The sequence below is a fragment of the Anoplolepis gracilipes genome, chromosome 10 (genome assembly GCF_047496725.1).
Source record: "Anoplolepis gracilipes chromosome 10, ASM4749672v1, whole genome shotgun sequence".
In the NCBI taxonomy this organism is placed as follows: Eukaryota; Metazoa; Arthropoda; class Insecta; order Hymenoptera; family Formicidae; genus Anoplolepis; species Anoplolepis gracilipes.
Window position 1 is genome coordinate 1,335,744 of NC_132979.1, and position 21,210 is coordinate 1,356,953.

Below are 21,210 nucleotides of genomic sequence, written 5' to 3' on the forward strand. Positions count from 1 at the left end.
TGTTACAATGTTTAAAATGAATATAATAAAATAATCGCAGTACATTTCGTACATAGCAAGTCATAAAATTGCTTTTACAAATTATATTTCGTACTCGTGTCCCATGTACTTTAAAATGCGTTAAATGTATCTATAATATTAATGTAATTGGAATATTAAATCATTTTAATTAAAGAATTTTACGTATTTTAGAATCACTTTATGTACATTTTAACGCGTCAAATTTTATTACGTAGTGCGTATTGTTATTATTTTGGGGGAGAGAGAGAGAGAGAGAGAGAGAGAGAGAGAGAGAGAGAGAGAGAGAGAGAGAGAGAGAGAGAGAGAGAGAGAGAGAGAGAGAGAGAGAGAGAGCGCACCCTCTCCTTTCTTGTTGAACCTTAAATACAAACCTCGCTACATTGCGTGAGTAAAAAGGGGAAGAAATATTAGCGCGTGAGCAGTCTTGACGTCCATTCATTCCTACTCCGGCAAGCGTAGTGATAGCGCGTACGCGCATACTCCCACTCCGGCACGTGGGTCGTGGCGCGCTTCGCGCTCGGTCACCTAGCGGTCGAGCGCGTCGTAATAATTATAATACATAAAAATACGTAATAATATACACTCTCTCTTATACGATAATACATATTATACTACGCGATAAATCTTAACGCGTTAAAATAACGTAGTAACCGATTCTGAAATTCTGTAAAATAAGAACATGGCATTCGGGTTTGGCACATAGCGCGGTATTGTTTACATTCGTGTCGTCCGTAATCGCGATCGCGGTCGTGTTTTTTTCATATAATATCTTAATTTCAATCACGAAATTATGTCGAGGATCGTATTTGATGCTGATTAAATGGGACTCTCTCAGCGTTGCTTTCCAGTGAAAAATGATTGATTGAAGAAGATGTGGAATCGATGTCGTTTGTCGGCGTTTATTTGGCGTTTCTTCAATCGTCATTTCTTACTGGGCAACAACGTTTACACCCCTCAGTATCGCGGCTGAGGTGAATACCGGGCTGTATAAGAAGACGTAGGTTCATGTATGACAGATACAATGAACGCACGGTTAATAATGAGCTAACGCTCGATAATCGGTTGTTGAGAGCACGGTCTGCTTCGGCAACGGATTTCGGTCCTAACCGATTAGAGGTCGATCGATCGTTGGAATAAATCGTTGATGGGCCCCTTTTCTTGCACCGTCTACCAGCAATACGTATCGCATTGAGGACGTCGACTGGAGGATTTAGGTCATGATTTACGCTCGGTGAAGAGGTCCGATCCATTCGATAAATGTTCAGATTGTTGGACATTTATGAAATGGGTGTTGCTCTTGATCCGTCTACCAGCCTTATGACGTATCATGTGGATTGTCTGTATGATAGACACATATGCTCATCCGAAATCGTTCCTAATGAGTTTGAGTTGGCTTGAGATGCGGACCTCTGCACGAACGAGAATCGAGCGAACCCCATTCGCGATCGATTCCCTCGATCTTTCGTCTTCTTCCGCTTCGGACTTAACTCTTGCTCGGAGTTTGATCGTGCCCGACTTGTCGACTTCAAGTATGATTCTCGCGTGTGATGAAATGGGATTTTCGATCGTTCCGAAATTCGGGAGTGCCGTCAAACTATCGCGCGTTTTTATTTTTGTGCGGTTTAAACGAATTAAAAAAAGTATATCGCGCGTATAAAACAATAGATTCTAACGTCCCTGACAGTCTGAGAGGAAGAGAAGGCCTAGGAAAGGCATCCTGCACCGACGGAGCAACCCTAGAGTAAGTATTATTTGTATGTTAATTATTATAAATCACGTATATGAATTAATTCCGTTTATTTATTTGATTTAAACAAGAGAAACTCAGAGATAAAGACTTTTATATAAATCTTATAAAAGTTTTTATTTAAAAACTCTAATTCTTTTTTAATTTATAAAATTATTCTATATTTATATAATATCTGCTTGTTATTGTATGCATCAAATATAATTGATGAGTACAATAATAAATTTTTAAATATTAATTATTTTAAGAGCTGCTTTAATTTAGACTTTATATTTGTATAAACTTTATATGTTACAGATAATTTTAATATCGATAACTCCGCTGTTGCGCATTAGTGTCGGTGAGTCACAAAAAAATTTTATTATATTTTAAAGCAACGGATTGTGTAGAGACTAGATGTAGATTGATAGACTTGGAGATGTAGACTGTAAATAAATCCGTTGTTTTAACCCTCAGACGACGGGATAGCAGACTGGTCAATTTTAAATTATAAAAAAATATCTTTTGTATTTATTACATTCCAAGAGAAATTTTATATTATATTTTTCATTTAGTATTTTTAACTTTTGTTAAAATAAATATACTATTTATATATAAAAATTGAAAAAAAAAGGAAAAATATTTAAAAAATAAGAATATATATTTATTTCAATTTTATATTTTTTAGGTATACATGAAACATTTATTTTAATTATATATGTATATTATGAATTTTATAAAACAATTTTGAAAATACAGATGTTTAATGACCCGCCGACAGAGGAATGGATATGCATGTTAATATATTTTACATACACCGAAAAAATTATATTCTCATCTTACAAATATTTCATTTTTTAATCTTTATAATATCTTTTTTTAAAATAAATGTCAAAAAGATCCACTTATTGTTAATTTAAAAGAGAAATCTTCTAAAGAATAGAATAGTTTTAGATATTCTTAGCATGTAAGAATATATATATTGAAAATGGAATATATTTTCTTACTATTATATTTCTTATCATTATAATATGTGAGATTATAAAATCCGGTGATAACAAGAAACAATTTTACAAATAAACATTTTTTATTTATTAACACTTTGACAAGTTAAATATATATAATAGTTTTAGCTTAATTTACATATAAATAAAAAAAAGTAAGAAAGAAAATTATTCTTATTTATTAAAAATATTTATTAAAAGGGCCTATAAAATATACATTTAGAATACAATTTTTTTCGGTGTATACATAATTATATTTGTATTTTGCTACTTTTGACGACTGAATAACACTACGCATCTGCAAAAGGATCGTACGATATTCTAAACGAATATAAGTCGTCTTATTTGCCGATAATAATTAACAGTAGGAAGTAGTAGGAAGAAATTTTATGAAAAAGAATCAGTATTTTAAGAGAATAAAAATTATATTAGATTAAAAAATATTTTATTTCACAAAATATTTATTTTTATAAAATATTTTATTCAATTGGATTGTAATATATTTTGCAACTTTTTTCTTTCACTTTTGTTTTTTTTTAATTTTTCTATATATGTTTTAAAAAGTTATAAATGAAAGAAAAAGTATCATTAAAAAATAACAAACCCGATAAAAGTAAAATTTTCGAAAGTCAAAAATGGAAGAAATAATGAATAAGAATCAATAAGTATATAAATACTTTCAGAATTTAAGCTTTTATATTTTCAAGAAAATAAAAAATTTATTTACACATTAATTTTTTTACATTATAATAAAAATATATATAAAAGAAAAAAGAAATAAAAACTTAATAAATTCTGTATTTCTACATAAAATGAACAAAAATAGAATTGGTAATAAAAATAATATAAATTTGCTAGAAAAGAGTTAGAAAAGATAATTTTAAAAGACCATGGAACTGTAATTAAAAGAACTTAATTAAATAATTTAACATCAACTAACTCTGAATAAACTCACAAAGAATCAATGAATTATTAAGAGATCGCGAATGGTCGGATCGCAATTGATTTCATAATCTGTGTCTTTATCTAATGTAATTTAATAGATTACTAAGAATTTTATATTGTAGTTATTTGTTGTAAAAAATAATTGAGAAAATAAGCATATACATATATAGCTCGATTAATATATATGTATATATACAAACGTATGTAGATGATACATTATATAATATCAAATAAATTTCGCGGATAAATTATATAAATATTTATATATAATAATATCCTATCTTTTAAGACTATTTCACTTAAAATTATTTAAAATGAAAAATTGCATACATCTCTTTCTAAGAATTAGCTCTTCATCTGACCTGTGATTTCAAGCCGAAAGATATATATCTTTGATATTAGGTATATATTGAATTGTCTAATCAGGTGACAGATAAACTCTTCGCGACATTGATAAAAATCGAGAAATCGCTAAACAATGATGATCAATGGAGCGATGCAGGGAATTTGTCTCTTGCAGGAACGTTTGTATAATTGGCCAATGTTCATGTAGCATACAACATGATACGAGCGTGTTGTTATCGACCTTATCAAAACCTCTTTCATTACTCATTGGACTCGGTTACAAGCCGAGCTGACACAAATAGCCGGCGGCGTCGGTATTCGCCGCCTCTGTTGTCTGTGAATGTGCGATAGTCAGTCGGCCTGTCATTCTCGGCCACGACGAGACTGTCTTCTCCATTTTGATCAAAATGAACGGGACAGTGCATTACGCTCTGGTGGCTCTCTGGGAAAAGTCTGGCTGCAGGATCGTGGCGGATTATCCTGCGGATCAGGACCCGATCTACCGTACTCTCACCCTCAGTACCGTCGACAATCTAAAGACGGTCGAAGACGACAAAATCAGCGTTGATCGGGGCAAGTAAGATCCCCTTTATTTGCATTAGTTTATATATTCGACCACGCACACATGCTTTACGTATCATACATGAATTCGAGAAGGACACGTATTACGTAATAATTGATTGAGATTTATGGTAGCGGAGCTTTCGCACATTTCTAAAGTTGTTTTTCGATTAAAGAAAAATGTTAAATATACTATGAGATATATTAAACGAGTGTCAGCAGTTTTCCTTGTTATGGTATACTCGCGCTAAACAAGTATTACATAATAACTTGTGAATTATGTAGTAAGTCGCGATGTTTATGTTTGTGTGTGTGTGGATTAATTATGTGGGATAAGATTACTTTACTTTTTATATGTTGTTATTTAATCTATAACGAGCAGAAAGTCGAATTTTTCTATAGATATACGGTACATGTGTTGATCGGGGAACTTCATTACGCCTGTCTGACATCGAGATCGAATTGTCCTTCGTCAACAATACAATTAGAATCTTGCTCTCAAATATTTCTGCAGAGGTTGCGGAGTGTTTACAGAGAATTGCCGATATTGGCGGACTTGTCAAAAGATCTGACCAACATCGCGGTGGCTGATCTCTCGAAACCTTTGAAAAGAATAATTGTAAGTGATAAAATATAATTATATATATATATATATAGCACATAAGATGAAAGGGAGCAGTAATATAAAGTCAATATTGTTTTCAGCATCTTATAAAATTCCAATTTCGATATAATTGCACATAATGATACATTTTTAATTTATCTGTAAGAAATTTAACAATACATGTATATACAATATAATAAATCTTATAAATATATAAATACAGTCTGTAAATACAGTATATCTACATTTTATGAGAAACCTTTTGTTTTCAATTCTCAATCCATACCTAATTATCACATCTGACTGTATGTCATGTAAAATATCACAATAGTTTAAAAATTCTGCTTGAACCTTACTAAAAAAATTTTATAATGTAATTTTCTCTTCTGAAATAAGCGATTCTATATTGCGCTGATAAAAGAAAATAGATAAGATATAAAAAAAATATGTCAATATAAAAAATAAAATCGACATTATTGCAGGAAGAGTACAACCGTCAAGATGTCGATTCTAAAAATCTAATCTCGAGGTTAGAAGAAGAATTAACCGAGGTACGTCATCTGTTGATGGATGGAGTTCAAAAGCTAATCGATAGAGGAGAGAAATTGGACGAACTTGTCCGAAAAACACAGAGCCTCGAAATTTCGGTATAAATAAATCTTCGTTTATTTTCACTCTCCTTTCTCTCTGTTAACTATTAATCATATTGCTCGTAAACATGAAACTTTAAGTACATTGTATTATAATTGCGACGAAAATCTATTAATACCAATGTCGTTATATTTAATTAAAATTTACCAATAATTCATATAATTTTTAAATCGATTTGCTTATTTAATTCGATCCTCGCAACGTAATTACTTGTTACACACAGCTTCATTTAGATGACTATAACGTGATGGTATGAAGAAATTAATTATAGTAATCTTACGTACCGATTAAGAAGCCACGAATCACTGACCTCGAGAAGATTATGGAATCGCTATGTGGTGTGATATATAACATTTATGAATATTTCTGTTACAGTCCCGGGACTTTCACGTAGTGGCGAGGATTCCGCAAAAGAAAAAAAAGAGCGTTTTTGTAGCAGCCGGAGGGGCATTCTTGATGTTTGTATCTACTTCGCTCTTAATGATTCTGATATATACAGGAATACTGTAATCACTTCTTACATGAAAAAAATGTTCCATACAAACATCAAAATTCAAGATATGTCTTATGAAAAAATGCTTCAAAATATATGATTAAAATATTTATTAAAAAAGCGTAATAATTTTAAATGTGTTTTTTGAGATCCTATATTAACATTGTTGTTTTTTTTTTTTTTTTAAATAGAATTATCAATCAAATAAATAGAATTATTTCTTCTATTTAGAATAGTGTCAATATTATAAGCGGACTATGTCTTTCGATTTATTTTCATTCTATATTGTATATTTTCTATATTATTTATTTGTAAGTATGATTGAGAAAAAATTATTCCAGTATTTTCTTTAAATGAATATATAATAATATATATATTTTTATATCATTATTATCATATGAATTTGTATATCCAATGTATATATTGTATACAACTTTCTATAAATTAAGCTATATTCATATTGATTGTTCTTTAAAAAATGATAGTCTCTATATATTTATTATTATCAAATAATAAGATGACTAAGAATGGCATCGATGTTGAGATTCATAATTAATCCTGTTGAATTGCAAAACGCGATTAAAGTTAAACATGATTTAGCTGAATCGTCGAGACGACTACATTTTATCGCGGCTCGTAAAATTCAGGTTAATCACAGTAATCTGCCATAATAATTAGAGGTACTAATAAACATAAATTTCAAAGTTTCTAAATTCTAGGCTTGGTTTCGTAGCATTATCACTCGCAATCACCTCCGTAGACTTCACGAAAACGCGACGATTCTACAACGTCATTGGCGTGGTTATCGTGCCAGGATGTTCACCGATCAATATTTGATTCAATATGTTCAGCAGATGTGGCAAAATTATTATAATAGCATGGCAACGAGGATTCAAGCTGTTTGGAGAGGCTACTGGATTAGAAAGACACGGATAAACTCTCTAGAATTACGCCGATGGTTGAAAAACGTTTATACCAAGAACGATGAAACTTTAGAAAATATGAAAAAGTATGTTTGCATGCATTCATTGTTTGATGTTGTTAGCATGCACTATCTTTTTATAGATTTAGACAAGGAGAACTCGAATACGCGGAAAACGTAACTGAACAAGAAGCGATGCTTGGGATTTTATTCATCCTATTTAAAGTAAAATAAAATGTTTAAATTTTCTCTAGACTTTTGCGCGACTTGGATTATGATTTTTTTACAATTTAAAATTTAATATGATCCAAATATTGCTCACACAATGTCTTTCTGAAGCTGCATCATCTACTGAGGACCAAGTGTCGTCCAGGTATCATCACAAGAATTGATAAAACCCGATTCACATACATCGAAGAAATGTTGAAGTGTCTCGAATACGATCGATATATTTTCAAATCGAAATCTATTTGCAAAGACTGTCAAATCGATCGTAAACCTTCTTTAATTTTTCGTGGCACTTATTTCGAGAAATGCGAAAAAGAGATTCGAGAGTTTGAGAAAAGGTTACAAGCCGGGAACAAGTCCATTTTTAAAAGTACAGCTGATTAACAAACTAGATCATAATTATGTGTATAATACTAATTTTTCAAAATTTTATTCTATACCTATTTTAATTTTATAGTTAAAATTAAATATACGCTTTTTAGTATTTTAAAGATAATAATTGTCTTTTTCTTTGTCTATATTTTCTTCAGATCAATCTTACAAAGAAAGAAATAAAAGTATCATGGAAAATAAAATCTCAGGCCGTCAGCAAAAACATAAGTGTCCCGGAAAATATTTGCAAAATTTCTCGCAGATACAACCAAGTGAATTGTACGAAGCTATTAATAAAATGGATTGCCAGATGCATCGACTTCATTTAAACTGTCCAATCCACAATCTTATCTTTTCAAAGCCTTGAGACCAAAAAAAGAAATTTATACATATTGATATAATCTCCTCCCTACTTTTCTCCCGTTTTTAATTTATTTGATTGTATATTATGGTTTCTAAACATATAAAAATGAAAAATAAAAATAGTTTAAACTTTAGGTTATTGCATACTTTTAATTAATAAAAAAAACGATTATTAATAATTAATTATAAATAAAGAAAAGTTTTACATTAATGCTATGTCTAATTTAGTATATATTTTAAATAATTATTAAAGTAACCAATTTCTGCAGATAAACTTTTTTGTCATCCATTTCCCAGACTGTGACAAGCACTCTCAATTTTTTCGGGACAAAAGTAATAGTTTAGGTTTTACTGAGACTGCACAAAACTTTGAAGGAAATTTACAATAATGTTTTATATATACCCAACAATTATATAAATAAAATTATTTATAATATTTATCTTTGCAAGATTTCCAGCCATTATATCTCACAAGACATTGTTATCTAATTAATCACGATTATCAATAAGATGATCTCTTTAACTGCATAATGATTTTCATTGCAAATAGTTGTTTTCTAAATACAACATAAAAAGAAATGAATTATATATTGATATACTATCAATATATTAAACATTTTTTTTACTTTTATTTATTATTAAACGTGTTTATTTTTTACATTTATAATAATACAAAATTATACAATTGAATTATATTTTGCTAAACATTAAAAGAAACAAATCTGAATTGCAATTTGTATTTAGTCTGAAAATTTATAATAAACTGTTTAGATTGTTTATCTCGTCATTCTCTTATATAATTCTAATCATAACATTAGATTTGACTTTTCAATCTTCCACAGCTGTGTTTTCACAATGTATTTGATGCATTTACTATTTAATCGATAAACAGGAAGACAGAGAGCATAGGTTCGTAACAGGTCATTGATAATTCTTTGCAAATAAATCACTGTTTTGTATTTAAAGACTGTTTGCATAACGACGGCTAGATAATTTTATCGTCTATTTTTTTCTCTTTTTTTCATATTGAGAATATTTGTGCAATTTCATTCCTTTATAACTTTATAAATCTAAATTATATTTTATTTTTAGAAATTAAGAGTAAGAGTTTGGTTTTTGTTGTAATAAATCAAGTTTTTTTTTTCTAAAAGAAAGGATATTATTCATTATAATTATAATTTAAAATTATTCATTATCAGTATAATTAAAAACAAGCGTTCTTTTAACAATGGCATAAATATTCCGTAAATGTTTGTATCAAAATTTGCAGACAATAGAAAATGTGAGAGTATTATAAATAAAGTTATAAATGAAATAGTCTTTTAACTAAATCACCGTGATTTAAATTATGTTTGATTCATTATTAAAAATTTTCAATTACAATTTAGAAGAGTTTAAAAAATCCAAACAAATATATTTGTAGTAACAAGATCCGCTTTTGTCTTTATCATTAGATCGTATGGATATTTAAATGTATCCATCTCATGTACTCTAACGTGCTTATAATTTACTTTATACATGGTATAAAAAAGAAAAAACCACTGATAATCACGTTGAAAAGATATTCAACTTTATTATTGCTTCAATACATTTCTTCAATTATTTACTAAAAGAATATATTTGCGGTTTCCTAACAAAAAAAAAAAAAAAGGAAGAAAGAAAAGAAAAAAGGGTCGTTTCTTTCGATTAAAGTATGCGCGTTCGGTACATCTACGTGTTGTATGATTATGCAGCAACAGCTCGGCAAGCGACAGGAACTTCATACTTCTTCGTAGTGCTGACCTCTTTATGGGACAAATCAGGATTAGCTCCTTGGTTGACTCTGTCCCTCAGTTGCTTAGATTGCTCGTTTATCGGCATGCAGTGAAGCCCAATCGTCTTTCTCTTGATATCCATAGCCCGGCTACTCTGATCGCACATTGGTACAGGTCTGACAGATAAACAGATCTCATCATTATTGTCCTTGTCGACTATTGTGCGATAAATAAGTGGAGTTTCATTGCCGGTTAACTGGAGGTTTAACTGGCTTGAATCGTTGCTTGAATCGCTGCTTGATCCGTGCTTTTGTTGATATTTCCTTTCTCCATGAATCGTATTGTAACGAGTGATGTCATGATAGCCCCAATTTTTTCCAGTCTGAGATCTTCCCGCCTCTGCGTCGCTAATAACATCGCTCTGATAATACAATTGTTGAACGCATTCGAAGTGTTTATCTTTGTTCTTCGCAGTGTATTCTTGCTGGCCGTTTTCTATCATAGTATACATGGCAATGAAGTCCTCGGGTTTCTGTGCGATGCAGTTCTGAGGGCCGGTGAAATCGGTCTCGGGTTGAAAATCGTAGGTGCCGCAAAGACCATATACGTGATTGCGATATCTGTCCGCTGCCTGTAATGAGAAAATTTATGTCAGGTTATATGTCTTGTGTTATCATAACTAATCTTTAATTTATCAATTTTTCTTTCTTTCTTTTTTTCTATTTTACTTGCCTGAATTTGAACACGCTCTCCATTATATTTGGCTGTAATTCCATACTTGTTAGAATTAATCTCGATTGATTTGTCCGGTAGTTCATAGACGGAGACAGTTAGATCGTTTTGCGAATCTTGATAGCGTTGCTTGTCTGGATTGGCTTGGTTGACAAATTCCTTAACTTTTTGTCGATTAATGAAAACCTCGATATTATCATTATTCGATTTCTGCACTAGAACTTCTTTGCTGCCAAAGAAGAAAATAACCCGGTGCTTGCCGTTCTTCTCTCCAACTGCGACAGTCACGTCCACCTTATTCGGGTTTAGTCCAGTTTGTTGATCGGAATTTGCATGAAGAAAGACTGTGTGCCACTCTTGTTCTGATTTTGTGGAATGATAGGGATAGGATTTACCGTCGAAAGTAACAACTTGGTTTCTGGTGATAGAACATATATCTGGAAAAAAATTAAGTAATATTGCGTTACGAAATTTTAAATGACTTATCTGTACATACGAAATACACACTCGTTATACATAACATGTCACATAATAATGTGCTTTAATCCAAATTATAATGCAACAAAATGACAAGATAAATAGCGGCGCAATAAATAATCTATTTTATTAATATAATAATAATTGTAAAAGTATATGCTTATAGAATAGTTGAGAAAATATTAAGAGATGAAATGTGAATATGATCGTAAAATACGATCAGAAATCATCAGTTTCCGGTGTTATCATTTGAGTGTTACCTTATTTTCAATTAAAATATATGCTATTAATATATTAAATCGAAATAAAAAATATATGTCTTCTTTCTTAATATTTCGTTCCATTATATACGTGCCTATTATATACAATTTTTATATTTTTTATGTTTTTGTACGTTCGACACTTTACTTTAAAGGCCCAAAGTAAACCAAAATGTATAATAAATATTATTTAAATATTTTAATATTATTTGAATATTTTAACCGATATTTTTATTTAAAATCTACATCTACAACTCACCTTGTTGCTCCGATTGTTGTGATATATGTTCGATTTGCTTGTTAAGCGATAACACTTTCCCTTGTATTAGCGATTTCAATGTCGATTGCGGTAACCATTTCGATACTAATTGCGATGACCATATCGATATTAATTGCGATGACAATTCCGGTGCTAATTGCGATGTCAATCCCGATGCTAATTGCCATAACATTGATGTCGGTGACCATTGTAATGATACTTCATTTGAATTCTGTCCCAATAGTCGTAGTACATTTTGCGATGGTTCCAATGGCAATGTAGTTGTTAAGGTTTGTAGTACTAAGTCAAACAATGGGTTGGATCTTATTTTAGGTACCAATTCCAATGACTCCGATGAGTGCGGTGATGTTTCCGACGCTAATTGTTTTGCTAATTTTAATAATGAATGCGATGACACTTGTTGTGACAATTGTGATGACAATTCTGGCAACGGTTGTTGTACCCTTAATTGTATATTGGAAGGATTGAATAAGGAAAGAGTAACATCCATGTTAGAACTAAGTAGAACTACATCCGCTTTATCATGATAAGGTGATACTTTTAGTTCCATATCGATAGTTGGATATTGAGTTTTCTTGTTATTCTCGTGTGATTTTATTGATTTCACTATTACGTTGTACAAGCGATGAAGCCAGTCGAGAAGGGCTGAATAAAGTTTACCCTCTTGCTTTTCGACATGCATTGAGAACTTCAATCGATCTGTTATCTCGGCGAGCAGAATGGCCTTATAACAATTTCGCGACCCTTTGTTGCCTTGTTGAATGTCTCTTTGACATTTGTGGACTGTTTCAGAATTTTTTATTATATTCTTCAGATCGTTACTTCGGATCAAATTTCCATTGACATGCACTTTTTCTTTTTTACTAGTATGATTTGATTGTAATTGTAGCTCTAACTCAAAATTGGTTTTTTGTTCACGGTTGAGCATTTCATCGTAATTTAGAGTTCTTTGCGGTACTACTGCACTTCCAATAGCGATACATTCATGATCAAGAGATTGAGCATTCACCGATTTGCCGTTCCAGTATAAAAGACCATAATATTTGTTGGTTGCCTTGTTATGTCCTACACCGACAGTGAGAACTTGATTCTTCTGTTCCTGTAATGTCGGGTATTCCAAATTTATGTCGACAACGTGATTGTTGGTAGATTGAAGATTTTCGTTGAGTTCCGTCAGGAATTGATTTCTTCTCACTTCGCTGTTTGGTTGTTTATCAAATTGGATGTCTGTAAACATTTGCGATCTCTGTGATTCGTGTTGCTGGTTTGCAGCATTATTGGTATTGCCTTGATCGTATACGACGTTCAAGCGTATCCCCTGTCTTGCCGCATTGTTATTTATCAATACATCAACCTTCCTGTAATGGACATCTTTTTTATTCGGAAGAGTTAACAGCTTCATCACATTTACGTTATTATTTGGTGACTCTGCCACTTCTTTATCGTGTTCAGCTACAACATTGAATACACCCGCTCCGAACGAAACGGTTCGACGCGAGACGTCTTGCCATGTACCAGAGGTTATTATTTTCCTGTTTTTGTCGTGAGATAATGGTTGAAGATTCAGGATGTCGTGCTGCGTGATAAAGGGAACGGTACTTATGTGCACCAATTTCTGAGTCTGCGAATTCGGTTGCGATGATTTCACCTCCACGGTGAACTGATTTTTAGTAGATTGATGCAGAAGCTTGTATTCCATTGGTAGCTGTATATGAATATTTTTATCGATACCGGCGAGATATTGGTGATGCTCGAAAGGTGTCGTGAAACCAAATCTGTTTTGTATTCTACGGGCAAGTAACACATTAAGCACGCCTTTCACGGTTTTATCGCGGTTATTAACGTCTGCTTCCGTATTTCTTGTATCAACTTTCTGCAAAACTGGTTTCCGTACGGTATAAGTAAAAGGCAGGCCGCTTTCCGTCGGGAAGCTAATTACTTTGTCGTGACTCTGTAGATGATTCATCTGTTGTCCTTGATACTTTTGCGCGATATCCTTCGCATCTGTAATGCAATATCAATTACAATTTATATGTCTAAAAATAAAGCTTTTTAAAACAAAATTTATACTTACTCAACATAATTTTTTGTAACTCGTTCTTGTTGAAGGGTAACAAGAACGTTTTATACGCGAAGCTCGAAATATATCCTTCTAATTTCTCTATTTGATCGGGCTTAATGCCAAACTCGCGCACAAGCTTTTCGGCGACCGTTTTTTTCTGACCTTCTTGTTTATTTTCCGGATAATGTTGTAAAAATTCTTTAAGATTTGACAATGAATATTCTACTCCCCAGTTACCAAAGTTATCATTTGCTCCAAAACGTGCATACTTAGCCAAATTGTTTAGGCTCTCGTCACTGATTGTTTCAAGATAAAATTTTTGAAGTAAATCATTCTCATTATTTGAGTCCACGTAGATGCCTCCGGTCGCGACATTATCGTAATGTGTACGACTTAATAATTTTCTAGCCAAGCGAGCTTTGCCAGCGATTTGGTGCGACTCCCACTGTTTCAAATTAGCCAAACTCTTTATGGTGGTCTGAACGGCAGAGTTCACTTGAGCGCTATTATCGTGATTAGTGTTTTCTGCTATGGCCAGCAATATAGGCAGAGATGGATTGGTCTTAATAAGATTGTAGAACGCCGCGACACGTATCTCAGCAGCTTCCCGTTTGTTCAAGTAGATTTTGAAGAAGACGGACCTAGCGAGTTTCGAAGAAGTTTTGGTTAATGGAGATAACGAGGTGACCATCAGCAAACGTTGGAATTTGGACACCGGATGTTTGCCTTCCAGATATGGTTCGAAAATTGCAAAAGCCTTCGGATTACCGGTAGAACCCAATGCTACTATGTACGCCTGTATTTGCGGGTAATTATTTTCTTGGATGGCTTTGCTTAATTGTTGGCCAAAGTAGTCAATATATTCCTCTACTTGTTTACTCGAGATGGACATAGAGCCGAAACTGTGTACTGGATAGTTTCTTTTGTTATGTTGAACATTATAAATCAATTCAGCGAATGCTATAGGCGCAATTACGTTCACGCGGTTTTGATTCGTCACTTCTGGCGAGGAAATCATTTTCTGTATACAGATCAGAATACACAAATATTAAAATTAATACTTTAGATGCAAAAGAATAATTTATAATTATTGATTTTTTACAAATTGAAAATATTGTGATTTTCTTTTTTCTTTTAAATTTTATTGTGTGTAAACATTTACTTACGAAAAATTCTCTGAAATATTCCGGCGTAGGTGTACGAGTAACTCTAGGAATTTTCGAAATAACCAACGCCGCGTTCTTGCCCATAAGCTGTTTCTCTTGAAGAGCTTTTGAGACGACCTCGAGAGCAGGTCCTGTTCCTACTTGTCCTATAATTTGTAGAAGCTGATCTTGGATCCTTTTAATGACATCCTTCGATAAAGGATTGGACGATTGGACGTTTGGATTTGCGCGTTGCTGTACCTCCAGGAGCTGATTAGTATTCATGATAGAAAGCAGCCTTTGCAAGATCGTAAACTTCTCTAGCGTATCGCCTTCTAGTAAATCGGAATTTTGTGTTTCCTCAGTTATTTGGACGGCCAAGTTAGCGGCTGTTTGTATCGTGTCAATTTTATCGGACATCTGGATGCTGTTTCCATGAAAACCAACGAACAAAGGCAACAACGGATTGTGCGGAGCTTCATTTAAACGCGGTTTAGATTGCAGGAGATTCGCATTGGTTTTTTCCTCGCTACTGGAACTTGAACTACTGGAGGAACTGCTGCTGCTGCTCCTGTGTTTGTTGTATGACTGTCTTAATAAATGTACCTCCTCACTAGAACTTGAGCTGGAGCTGGAGCTGGAACTCTCGGACGATTGAACTTGCCGAGAATTGTGACTGATGCTCGGTTTACGTGAGTATCCCTCTAAAGATTCAGAAAACGGGTTGTTGTACATGTACACTAGACTTCCGGTTGATACAAGATTATTCATTTCCTGCTGCATGTGATTGGAGACGTTGTTCAATTCGACTAATGTTAAATTTATTTTGCTGTGAACATTGCCTATGGAAGACTCTTCTTTGACAAATATGTTTTCCGACATCACGGATGTTTGGATAGTGAAAGATTTTAGATCGCCCGAGATGACCATGTAGTTTGAAGATACGTGCTGTAATAATTGCAAATAAGTCTTAGTACTTTATTTCTTATTGCCTACAGTATTTGCATTTTGAAGTATAATATAGGAAAGTAGCGATATTCAAAATATCACGTCAAACATTTTTTTCGAATATTACTAAATTATGCGATATGCTTTATCAGTTAAAATATTACAATAGCTTATACATTAGTCAATATTAACTTACCGAAACAGAGTCGTCATGTAGCGATTTTTGTGAATCAGTCGGCCAACTCATTGGTGGATAAGTTTGTTTAAAATAATAACCCAGTTGCTGGTCGCATTTGTTATAATTCTTCGTTCTCCTAATCTCGATAAAATTATTGTTTTCGCCGACATCCGGTAAAGGTACTAATTCTGGCCTGTTGTTGATAACATCCTCGGTCAACGGGGAAATATCGTAATGAACCTCGCAAGTACCACCGACGGAATCCTCCATGGCTTTAAACGAGGCGAATAGCTGTTGATCGTTTTCAGGTAGTTGATTGTCCCTGCTATGTATTCTATTTTCACCCATCGTGTCGACCTGCAGCTGACCCACGATACTCTTCAGCATGTTCACTTCCCAAACAGGTACATCTTTGTTGACCAATATATCCCGGATCAGTCCATGCTTGAGCTTAATTTCGAACGGTTTTCCAGACATCGGAACGTTGTGATATTCGTTCTGCGGAGAATTCTGATGCTCGCCAGACTGTTCGTCATCGAACAAGTCTTGCTCGTTATTCACGCGAGCATATTGCAGTTTCTTAACTACTCCTTGCAACGTGTCTAGTGTTTGCGCTTGAATGACGAGAACGCCTTTCATCGCAATACCGGAAGAAGCCTTTTTATTATAACTGGGTTGGTCACGGTCTAAGTTGTCCATGATCGTCATCGTTTGACTTTGTATCTGATATTTATACTCCTTGCCTGGCGTCCAAGCATGTTGGTAGCCATGATCGCAGTAGCCCACGGCTATGCTAACTGTTGAAGCAACAAAATAAATATGTTACGGTTATAATACTCGTAATACTCGTATATTTCATTGTAAAATAATATTTTATTATATTGTCCCAAAAGATTTGATTTGCTCTTGCACATAAATTATATTCAATGTACGTGTATGAGATACAAGTCAGAGATTTTACAATAATAATTTTAAAATTATAAAAAAAAATATTCTTCTTAGACATTCTTATTGAAAATTTCATTATCCATAATTTTCATAAAAGCTGTCATTTATTGAATAAAATTAATGTCTACTTACCGATTAGAACTAAAGCGAGACGAGACCACATGGTGTTTTTGTGGCCAATACTCAATCTGAAATGAAAGCCTCCTCTCATTGATTGAATTTATATCCACGAGAGGTGCCAACTCAGCTTGACCTTCCGATGGCCATAGATTCCGTGTCCGCGAACTTGAAACTATATCATTCATAAACGCGTGACAAATTTTTTTAACCTCGCGCGCGATAGATTACTTATTGACATCTGCAACATAGTCAAGAAAGTCGAGTTGCGGTCATGACATCGGACTTCCGGACAGAACTTTGATTGAAGATAATATTTACACTTTGCTAGTCAATTAAAAATTAAAATATATTGACGTCTATCAATGAACAGTTTTTTAATTATTACATTAAAATTTAATAGAATGTGCGTTTTATGTAATTGGAAATTAATCGAAAATTACTCTCCATTCTGATATAATAATGTAAAGAACTAAAACTTGTACAAAGAGTATATATGTAGGTACTTATATCATGTATTTATACATAATTAATTCGTACAGACGTTAGAAATAAAACAATTAGGAGTCAAATTAACGCCAGTAAATATTAGGAAAGAATTAATTATGTATAAACGTGCGGACGTTTCGACTCATTTTTGAGTCATCTTCAGCGCAAGAAATTATAATACGGTGAAAAATAATAAAAAATCGCAGCAAATTTCGTAAATAGGAAAAAAATATATATATATATATTAAATTTTTATATTAAATATGAAATATTAATAAATAAATTTTCATATTAAATTAAAAGAATGTTAATTCTTTTTTATATAATATATATATATATATATATATATATATATATATATATATATATATATATATATCATATATATCATATATATCATATATATTTTCATATTAAATTAAAAGAATGTTAATTCTTTTTTATATAATATATATATATATATATATATATCATATATATCATATATATTTTATATAAAAAAGAATTAACATTCTTTTAATTTAATATGAAAATTTATTTATTAATATTTCATATTTAATATGAAAATTTAATAGATTGTTTGCGCGCCCATGTATTATCCAATTATATAAATATATATATATATATATATATATACATATATATATATTATATATATATATATATATATATATATATATATATATATATATCATATATATTTCATATAAAAAAGAATTAACATTCTTTTAATTTAATATGAAAATTTATTTATTAATATTTCATATTTAATATGAAAATTTAATAGATTGTTTGCGCGCCCATGTATTATCCAATTATATAAATATATATATATATATATATATATATATATATATACATATATATATATTATATATATATATATATCATATATATTTCATATAAAAAAGAATTAACATTCTTTTAATTTAATATGAAAATTTATTTATTAATATTTCATATTTAATATGAAAATTTAATAGATTGTTTGCGCGCCCATGTATTATCCAATTATATAAATATATATATATATATATATATATATACATATATATATATTATATATATATATATATATATCATATATATTTCATATAAAAAAGAATTAACATTCTTTTAATTTAATATGAAAATTTATTTATTAATATTTCATATTTAATATGAAAATTTAATAGATTGTTTGCGCGCCCGTGTATCCAATTTTTATCTAATTCTAATCGTAACATTAGATAGAAATGGCAATTTTTCACAGTTGCATATTTCTAATTTAGTTGAATAAACAGAAAAGCAATAGATTCGCGACACGTCACTGATAATTTTCTGTAAGTGTTGAATTTCTGCTTAGTATCTGAAGACGATTTACGATCGCAGATATTTCTATGTCATAAGATGCTATTTTATTTTATTCTTTTTCATTTTACATTTTTTTGTATCTTACATTAAATCGGCAGTACAAAACGCAGTGCAAAACAGCAGGAGATATTTGCGGATGTAATGTGAAACTATCGTATATTTTTTTTCAACAGAAAATGAAAGTTAAAAATATCAAAGCATCGCAGGTCGCAAGATATCGGTATCAACAGATATTTTCTAATAATTACGTGATCAGAAAATCTACATGTAAATAACATATTTGTTAATGCATTTTTATGGCTATGTCTTTTTCCAAACTACGATAAACTTCTGTATGTGTAAGAAGCATATATGCAGGTTTTCTTCTTTGATATTTTCCACACTTTCAATCTCTAACATACAAAATAGTGTTTATAATAGGGTTATATACAGGGTGTCCCGTAATTAGTAAAAGACCCGCTAATGATTCTTGAGATCATTTGGAGATGATTTTTCCTCAGTGAAAATGTCAAAGCATCAATAATTTCCAAGTTATAAGTGATTGAGAAAAAGGCGCTTTTCGCAAACTAAACTTTTTGAAGTAAAAGATTATCAAATAAATATTCTTTGGTTAATTTCAGATAGAGTTTACTCTAATAGAATTTTAATTTAAGTATTAATTACAAAGATATATAACGACAAAAATTGGAAACTTTCAAAAAATGATAACGTCCCTTGATATTTTCCCCAAGGAAAAATCTTCTCCAAATGATCTCAAGAATCTGCCATTAGTTTTTTCACTAATTACGGGACACCCTGTATATATATATATGTACACGTACACGTACACATATATACAACTCTTATATTAGATTATTCAATAAAGAATCAATTCTTTGTTAAAATGGAAAATATTACGTAATCTAGGAGAAAATATTAAACATAGATAAGAAATATAAGATATACATATATGTATATTAGATATAAAATATTTCTAAAATGTATAATCAAATTTGATACAGAGTGTTTACAGAGCTCATGAAACAAACTTCAGAAGATGATAGGTCTCACTAAGAAAATCATTTTTGATTTTAATTTTTTATTTTTTAAAATTATCTCTTTTGTTTTTTTATTTTTTTTTATTTTGTTTAACAAACGTGTACTAGTATTGTCAGACATCAAAGGCAATGCTGTCGTGCGAGCGGTTGTCTATTTATAGGCAATTCGAAGAAAACGTGTCTTGATAAATATTGATTTTTTTCTCCTAATTTTCTTCTCTATTATTTTCCAAAGTTTATCCTATGGATCTTAAAACGCGCTGTATAAACATATTTTATGAATTATATATCAAGAATTTTATGATGGGCGTAAGCTCGAAATTGCAACTTTACAGGAATGAGAAGAAACGATTTAAAATTCACTTTTGATACATAAGAATAGGTTCTTAGTTTAATATTTCTCAGTAATTTATTAAATATTTCTATATTTATTTCCATAATTATTAGACTTATTAGCACGTAGTTATGCTATAAGATGCAATGCGTATAGAATTTTCATATACCTTAATAACTCATTTTACAAAAAATTTAGAATACACTTTATGGTATAAAATCATTGATATATATAAAGAAATTTTTTTTATCAATATATATATATATATATATATATATCGATAAAAAAAATTTCTTTATGCAAACATAGATCTGCGAATGTATCTTTTTTTATATATAAACGTTTAACTCGTAGAGTTGTATGGTTAAAAAGATTCCAACATATTCAAGTAAATTGTCAAGCATGTTTTATTAAACAAATTATAGACATGTCATTATTATGATAAAATATTATTAAAAGCAATTAACAATCGTATTTTATTTCTTTACTGACATTATTCATTATTAAAATAATGATAAAAGATGCAACACTAATGTTTCTCAGTATCATGCCTTCTCATGTTTCTCTGTAACTCTAGTTTAGCGTTTTAGATTATTAAATATCTATATTTATTTTAAAAATTACACAATTATAATTTGACAAAAAAATCTGCTATTTTTATACAATTTCTTTTATTAGTACAATTAGTAGCTAATATAAAATATAATTAAATATTTTAAAGACATCGTATACACATTAACAATTATTACATTAATAACATAAACAAGTTTAAGTAAAATTAAATTAACTCTGAATTAAATCTTATTTTAGAGAAAAATAAAACTAATGAATAACTTTGTTTATATAAAATTATATTTATTT

At 30.9% G+C, this 21,210-nt stretch overlaps 3 protein-coding genes across 3 annotated transcripts; 2 read left to right on the top strand and 1 right to left on the bottom strand.

The window, feature by feature from the left end:
- Positions 1 to 4,319: 4,319 nt before the first annotated feature.
- Positions 4,320 to 6,458, top strand: LOC140670134 (uncharacterized). Its single transcript, XM_072900683.1, has 4 exons — positions 4,320 to 4,618; positions 5,005 to 5,221; positions 5,689 to 5,853; positions 6,233 to 6,458. The coding sequence occupies exons 1-4, from the start codon at positions 4,449 to 4,451 to the stop codon at positions 6,365 to 6,367; spliced, it is 687 nt and encodes a 228-aa protein (XP_072756784.1). The 5' UTR covers positions 4,320 to 4,448; the 3' UTR covers positions 6,368 to 6,458.
- A 419-nt stretch (positions 6,459 to 6,877) lies between these two features.
- Positions 6,878 to 8,272, top strand: LOC140670135 (spermatogenesis-associated protein 17). The gene is made up of 4 exons (XM_072900684.1): positions 6,878 to 6,997; positions 7,070 to 7,359; positions 7,416 to 7,645; positions 8,031 to 8,272. The coding sequence occupies exons 1-3, from the start codon at positions 6,878 to 6,880 to the stop codon at positions 7,504 to 7,506; spliced, it is 501 nt and encodes a 166-aa protein (XP_072756785.1). The 3' UTR covers positions 7,507 to 7,645; positions 8,031 to 8,272.
- Positions 8,273 to 9,783: 1,511 nt separating this feature from the next.
- Positions 9,784 to 17,285, bottom strand: Vgn (vitellogenin). The gene is made up of 7 exons (XM_072901471.1): positions 17,152 to 17,285; positions 16,090 to 16,868; positions 14,967 to 15,893; positions 13,813 to 14,821; positions 11,718 to 13,742; positions 10,718 to 11,158; positions 9,784 to 10,616 (listed from the first exon to the last, which is right to left on the bottom strand). The coding sequence occupies exons 1-7, from the start codon at positions 17,228 to 17,230 to the stop codon at positions 9,961 to 9,963; spliced, it is 5,916 nt and encodes a 1,971-aa protein (XP_072757572.1). The 5' UTR covers positions 17,231 to 17,285; the 3' UTR covers positions 9,784 to 9,960.
- Between the last annotated feature and the right edge of the window lie 3,925 nt (positions 17,286 to 21,210).